This window comes from Hipposideros armiger, unplaced genomic scaffold (genome assembly GCF_001890085.2).
Source record: "Hipposideros armiger isolate ML-2016 unplaced genomic scaffold, ASM189008v1 scaffold_482, whole genome shotgun sequence".
In the NCBI taxonomy this organism is placed as follows: domain Eukaryota; kingdom Metazoa; phylum Chordata; class Mammalia; order Chiroptera; family Hipposideridae; genus Hipposideros; species Hipposideros armiger.
The window spans coordinates 799,719-806,503 of NW_017731832.1; the positions used below are offsets into that span (position 1 = coordinate 799,719).

The 6,785-nt window shown below is 55.4% G+C and overlaps 1 protein-coding gene across 2 annotated transcripts in view; it reads left to right on the top strand.

Annotated features, from left to right (window-relative positions):
• STAT5A (signal transducer and activator of transcription 5A) overlaps nucleotides 1–6,785 on the top strand; it is a 35,309-nt gene that overhangs the window by 9,076 nt on the left and 19,448 nt on the right. For both annotated transcript variants that reach the window (XM_019667059.1, XM_019667057.1), the window contains 7 exons: nucleotides 2,257–2,387; nucleotides 2,641–2,792; nucleotides 3,335–3,490; nucleotides 3,887–4,066; nucleotides 5,474–5,561; nucleotides 5,661–5,783; nucleotides 6,171–6,263. In XM_019667059.1, the coding sequence (XP_019522604.1) occupies nucleotides 2,257–2,387; nucleotides 2,641–2,792; nucleotides 3,335–3,490; nucleotides 3,887–4,066; nucleotides 5,474–5,561; nucleotides 5,661–5,783; nucleotides 6,171–6,263 (923 nt within the window). The remainder of the gene's footprint in view (nucleotides 1–2,256; nucleotides 2,388–2,640; nucleotides 2,793–3,334; nucleotides 3,491–3,886; nucleotides 4,067–5,473; nucleotides 5,562–5,660; nucleotides 5,784–6,170; nucleotides 6,264–6,785) is intronic.

The window sequence follows — 6,785 nt, forward strand, 5'->3', positions numbered from 1 at the left end:
CCTCCCAAGCCAGTTCTTAACCATCGCGCCACTCGACCGGCCCCCTATCCATGCTTTTTTTAATTTAAAATGTAGACAGTATATATTTGTCTTGCTTTGGTATTTATTCTGACAATCTCTGCTTTTACTTAAGGTGTTTAGTCCATTAATATATAATGTAATATTTAACGCAGTTGAGCTGAGGTCTCTACTTTAGTATTTATGTTTGGGTTTGTCCTGTTTCAGTTTTTATTGTTTTGTTTCTCCTTTTTTTATTATTAAATTTTTTTTTAGTATTCTGTTTTAATTTACCCGTTTAAGCTTTCCTCCTAACCCTGCCCAGTCAATGTTTTCTGTACCCTGAGGCCAGCACATTGTCTGAATCATAGTAGGTATTGAGTAAATGTTGATGAGCCGATTCTAGCATGTCTTCCTCCCATCTGATTCCATCCCAGACTGACCCCAAAGAAGATGGCCCAATTCCTAGATTAGGAAACAGGAGATTCAGGCTGTCAATTCTACCTAAGGTCTTGGACTGGTTGACAGTACTTAAGATCCTGTTCTTGGGTTTTCTGTTTTCTGTTTATGGGTTTGGGTTTGGATTCTGGTTTGGGTTCGTACCCATCATGCAATGTCAGTTTAGTCTCATTTGTCAAGTTCACCTATCAGAAACACAGACTATTGATCTGTTTGTGCAAAGCAAGGCTCAGCTCCCTCCAGTGGAGCAGACAATTGCCTCACGTCTCTTGGCGCCCTTCCCGGAAGCTCCTGCAAATTGCCAGGAGAGACCTAAGTGGGTCACTTGCACAGGGAGGCTGGGCCCAGGTGTTGGGGTCACCACCACCTCCCTGTGGGTGGCAGAATTCCTGAGGCGGCCGTCCAGACTACTGTGCTGTGTTTCCGTGCTGGACAGTGCTCTTCCTGCTCAGTGCCCTGCAGTGAGACTGGAGCCATATTTCTGAAGCCTCTTCTAGTTCTGGGCTCTTCCTTGCTGTCAAGAGTTGCTTTGGTGTGTCCCAGCTTGCGTGTCCATGGGGCAGGACCTAGGTCAGTGTGACATGGCCTTCACAGGCCTGCCAGGAACTTGACCAACACGTGCTGACTCACATCAACTTGACTCAGTCCAAGTCAGGACCCTGGGATGTTCCAAAAGGCTATTGGCAGGAGGTAATCATCCCAGCATTCAGCACAGTGGTTCCCGTTGAGGGGAGGGATGGGTTTGCAAGCCGGGGAGGGTAGACGAGTGGCTTTCATTGTGGACATGTGCAATTTCTTAAACTGGGTGATGGATACACAGGTGTTCTTTCTACCTTCCCTATGTCTTAAGTACTTCATAAGTGATTTTTGGAAAAAGGGTGGTGAGGACTCACTGACTCCCTGTTCCTGCCATTGATGGGATTCCTATCAGCCAGTGTGGAGAGAAACTGCCTCCCTCCACCCTTGCTTTCCTGAGAGAATCCTGCTGCTTTTGTGTCCCAGTGGGCCCTGGACACACACACACACACACACACACACACACACACACACACACACACACACACACGTGTCTCTGTTTTCTCTTTCTCTTTCCTCTTCCTGTTGGTTGACTGAGCTCACGGTGACCCAACCTGGACAAACATGTTGGGCACCTTCCAGCACCTAGAGAAACAACTTCTTCCCCGAGGAGAGGCTGCTGTGCTCTGGGAGGTGGCGCAAAGCCATGGCGCAGGGCCTTCCCTGATGAGGCTTTGCCCTGTGAGGTGGGGGCTGAGAGTCGCTGGTCTCTGTCAACCTTTAACCCTGCCCTGTAACCCATTAACCAATAAGAACTAACTCTCACCCAGAACGTACAGGTGCCAGGCAGGGTCTGGAGCATTTTCTGTAGCATTACTTTTTAATCCTCACAGCAACCCACTGAGGCAGGGAACAGGATTCTCCCACTTTACACATGGGGAAACTGAGGCACAGGAGAGCGAAGTGATTTGTCAGAGTTCGTGCATCTAGTAAACTGCCAGGGCAGTTTGGGCCAGGGTGGGAGGGGAGACCACGGGGCAGGATCCTCCTCAGCTGGACCCCCAAGCTTCCATCTCCCACTCCCTAGAGGGGAGCTCAGAGGTGGGAGGCCAGGGAGTGGAGCCTGCTCCTCTCCGGCACCCTTGGCTGCTAGCGCCCCGACTTACCATCGGTCAGGCATGTCCCTTGAGGGTCTTGGCTGTAGAACAGGTGAGTGTAGTTTCTCTGGGTTTCCTGCTGGAGGCTGGGAGATGATGGTCCTGGGTGTCCCGTCCCCTTCTCTAGCCCAGTTTACCCAGCTGGCCCAGCTGAACCCCCAGGAGCGTCTGAGCCGGGAGACGGCCCTCCAGCAGAAGCAGGTGTCCCTGGAGGCCTGGCTGCAGCGCGAGGCCCAGACGCTGCAGCAGTACCGCGTGGTGAGTGGGGTCTGCGTCCCTCTCCTCCCAGGCGTGGGGTCCACACCCCAAGCTGAGCTGTCAAGGCGCCCAAGAGAGGGATAGAGCCAGGAAGAGAGCAGGACCCAGGAGAGCAGGAGGCCAGATCCCCCTCTTTCCTGTGGGGGCCTGTGAGGCAGAGCAGGTCACGGGGAGGGGAGGCCCGGCCTCCTGAGTGAGGGCCTGCAGAGCTGTTGTCCGGGAGCCCAGAAGGGCCTGCTCCCCCCGCCCTCAGGAGCTGGCTGAGAAGCACCAGAAGACCCTGCAGCTGCTGCGGAAGCAGCAGACCATCATCCTGGATGACGAACTGATCCAGTGGAAGCGGAGGCAGCAGCTGGCCGGGAACGGAGGGCCCCCCGAGGGCAGCCTGGACGTGCTGCAGTCCTGGTAATGGGTGTGGAGGAGGCAGGCAGGGCTCAGGGTGGTGCTACCAGCTGCTGCTTCCGCTCGTGTGTGTGTGTGTGTGTGTGTGTGTGTGTGTGTGTGTGTGTGTGTGTGTGTGTGTGTGTGTGTCCGTGTCCATGGGCAGCCCGCTCGCTCTGTCTGGTGATGGGTCTTATTTTACCAGTGGTTCTGGTTCCTGAGACAGACTTTGAGGCCCCCAGTCATGCCTCCTGTCCCCGGGAAGGGAGTCACTGTGTTGGGGCACGGGGTATGGGGGTGCAGAGTGATGCTCGGGCTGGTCGGGTCTGAATCAGGGTCGCCCCTCCTGTGTGATGCTCTGAGTTTCTGGAGGGCAGGGCAGCTCTGCTGTGCTCTGGGGACAGGAGTCGTGGCTAAGGAGTAAAGCGTTCTTGACGAGGGCTTCCTGGGTGAGGGTGGAGCTGGGTCTCGGGGGGCTCACCCGAGACTGGGAGCCTCCCCAGCTCTGGTCTCGAGGATGGAGTGAAGCCATTGTCCTTCCTGTTGGTCTTGGGGCTCGTGCGCAGGTGTGAGAAGCTGGCCGAGATCATCTGGCAGAACCGGCAGCAGATCCGCAGAGCTGAGCACCTCTGCCAGCAGCTGCCCATCCAGGGCCCAGTGGAGGAGATGCTGGCTGAGGTCAATGCCACCATCACAGACATCATCTCAGCCTTGGTGACCAGGTGATTGCTGCCTCTTGGCCACGCCCATTCCCCCATGTGGTTGTCATGGGGGAGGCGGGGTGTGCTTCCGCTTGAACCTTGTTTCTCTCTGCCTCACTCCCTCCCGCCATCCCCCCTGTCCCCAGCTGCTATGGCTGCCTGGTGTTGACCTTGCCCTGTTTCTCTTGTGGACTCCACATGGGCTGCCCTTGTCCCCTGCAGCCCGTGCCAGCTGCTGAGTTCTTTTCACTGTCTTCCCCTCCTGCCACTCACCTGACTCTCAGTGGTCTCCCTGGAACAGGCTCCCTGCCAGATGCTCTTCCTTTGCCCTTGAGCCCCATGGGAGGCAGCCTCCCCTCACAGAGGGACCAGAGCCCTGTGCCCTGAGGCAGCATCTGGTCACTTGTGTCCCCGCAGCACATTCATCATTGAGAAGCAGCCCCCTCAGGTCCTGAAGACGCAGACCAAGTTTGCAGCCACCGTGCGCCTGCTGGTGGGCGGGAAGCTGAACGTGCACATGAACCCCCCTCAGGTGAAGGCCACCATCATCAGTGAGCAGCAGGCCAAGTCTCTGCTCAAGAATGAGAACACACGCAAGTACGCGAGCCCATCCTCATGCCTGCCCCTCCCCAAGCTCAACCTGGGTGCCTGCCTGGGTCCTACACCTCGGCTCCTGTTGATAGCACAGCGTGTCCTCCTTCCCTGCACCCTTTTGTCGTGGCATTGCACATGCGATCCAGCGTCTCTCCAGTTCACTCTCCCTGTCCTGGTGTACACCGTGCTTCTCCTGCGGAGAGGCTTTCCCTAGTCCCTGCCGTGCCCAGTACATAGTAGGTCAACAGGGATTGTTCTGCTGTGGTGCTCCAGGACCTGTGTTAAGCATTGGGACACAGTGTGACCCTAACAGAACTTGGCTGTGTCCTCACCCAACCTCTTGAATAGCAGAGCAGGCAGCAGACACGAGAAGTGATGACTGGTGTGTGACAAGGGAGACGTGTAGGGCACTGTGGAAGTGGGTCATGGTGGGGGTGGAGCAGAATGACACGTAGTCTCAGGCTGCAGGATGAATAGGAGGTAGCTAGTGAAAAGGCACGGAGAGAAGACTTTTGGGCATAGAGAACATGGACCTTGTCCGGAAGGAGGTACATGTGTGCACAGAGAGCCCAGGGTTGGGGTGCCAGGGTCAGGGCATACCACCCATACAGGGTGCAGTGAATGAATGAAGGAGTGAATCAGTGAAGTGGGAGACTTGGTCATGTGTATGAATGCCTACCTGTGATCTGGGGATAGGATGACGAAGAAGACGAAGAGGTTCTCACTCTCTTAGAGCTTACATTTTGGCTGAGGAGGAAGACAATCATATACTCTTGAAGATAAGGCAGTGTCAAAAAGTGATAGACCCTCCCTAGAAGGAAAATTAAAACAGTGATATCACAGCATCTGGTTAGATGTTGCAACACCACATGAGTGGTCAAGGAAGGCCTTTCTGAGAAGATATTTGAGTTGAGACCTGAATGAGAAGGTCAAGAGTGTTAGGGCAACAGGAAGAACAAGTACAAAAGTCCTGAGGTCGGTACCAAGCTTGCATGTTCAGCAGACAGGCAAGGCGTCGTGTTAGCTTGTCCTGAGGGGAGAGGAGCCCCATGAGGCCAGGGAGGCAGGCAGGGGTTGATCACAAGCATCCTTCTGGCCATGGTCATGATTTTTGTTTTAAGTGCACTAGAAAGCTTCTGGAGGCCCCTGAAGGCCCTCACATCAACCTCAGTGCCCAATGAATTTTTAATCTAATGCTAGAGACCCAGAGCCTGCCCTGAAGAGTTTACTTGGGTACTCTCAGGTTGATGAGAAAGTAAGGCTGGAGATACACTGAGAAACGCTCTGAGGGGATGGGTCAAGGGCTGCAGGCAGGGCTTTCTGGAGTAAAGACCCCATCCCAAGGCTCAGACAGGACCATGCTCCTGGCCTGGGACCCGTGTGGAGATGGGGCCCCCCTCTCCTTCACAGCGAGTGCAGCGGAGAGATCTTGAACAACTGCTGTGTGATGGAGTATCACCAAGCCACTGGCACCCTCAGCGCCCACTTCAGGAACATGGTGAGGACAGGTCCTGGCTCTTGGAGGGAAGGTCTACCCAGAGCCAAGTCCTTGTTACCAGCTCCTGTCTCCCTATCCCCCGTTGACTCCGCCTTATAGTCGCTAAAGAGGATCAAGCGTGCTGACCGGCGAGGTGCAGAGTCTGTGACGGAGGAGAAGTTCACAGTCCTGTTTGAGTCTCAGTTCAGTGTAGGCAGCAATGAGCTTGTGTTTCAGGTGAAGGTGAGGCTCCACTCTCCCATGCCCCGCAGGTTACCCGAACCGGTGCAGGGGCCTGCCTGAGGCCCCCCAGCCGGGTTGGGAAAGCCAGCGAGCTCTGAAGCCTCTCTCACACGGAGCCTGACCAGTTACCCCGTGATGCTATCAGAAAACCTACTTTCACTCTGCCGGTGCCTGTTTGTGAGGTTATAATCTGGCACTAGCCCACAGAATTTGGGCAATGGGCCAAGGAGAAATATGTTGTGTTTTCATGTTTGTTTTTGCTTTGGTTTTGTTGGGAGGGGCTTGTGGTTGGGACTGTGGGTAAGGAGTGAGGGTTGGTTGTCTTGCCTAAGCAGAGGCCAAATGGTGGTCGTACGCCCTCAGATCTCATTCTTCTGACTCCCCCAGACCCTGTCCCTTCCCGTGGTTGTCATTGTTCATGGCAGCCAAGACCACAATGCTACTGCCACCGTGCTGTGGGACAACGCCTTTGCTGAGCCGGTGAGTCCCCGTGGGACCCCTACCTCCTGGCCCTGGGAGTCTCCCTGGGTCAGCCCCACCCCTTTGGGCCCCTGCTCAGTGGTCTTTCCCACCCCAGAACCAGACGAGAGCCAGGAGAGGTGAGAAGGGCAGCTGCCCTCAGCATGTCTGTGGGCTCTGTCTGGGCTCCAGTCTTGGGACTGGAGTCTCCCGGGCCTGCGAGCTTGGTCTTGGGCTCTGGTCCCTGATCTTCCTTCGGCTTGTGGTTTGGGTCCCTGGCCTGGGTCTCCATCCTGCCCACCTCTGCCTCCGCCCCCTCTACCCCTGCCCCCTTGCCCCCTGCCTTTCCTTCCCTTGTATTTGCCTCCTTTTTTGGATCTTTCTCAGTCTCCTCCGCCTCTAGGTGCCTGTGTGTCTATGTTTGTGTGTAAATATTTCCTAGTCCCTCAGTCTGCCTTATTTTTCCCCTTTCTTCTCCCCCTCTCAGGGCAGGGTGCCGTTCGCCGTGCCTGACAAAGTGCTGTGGCCGCAGCTGTGTGAGGC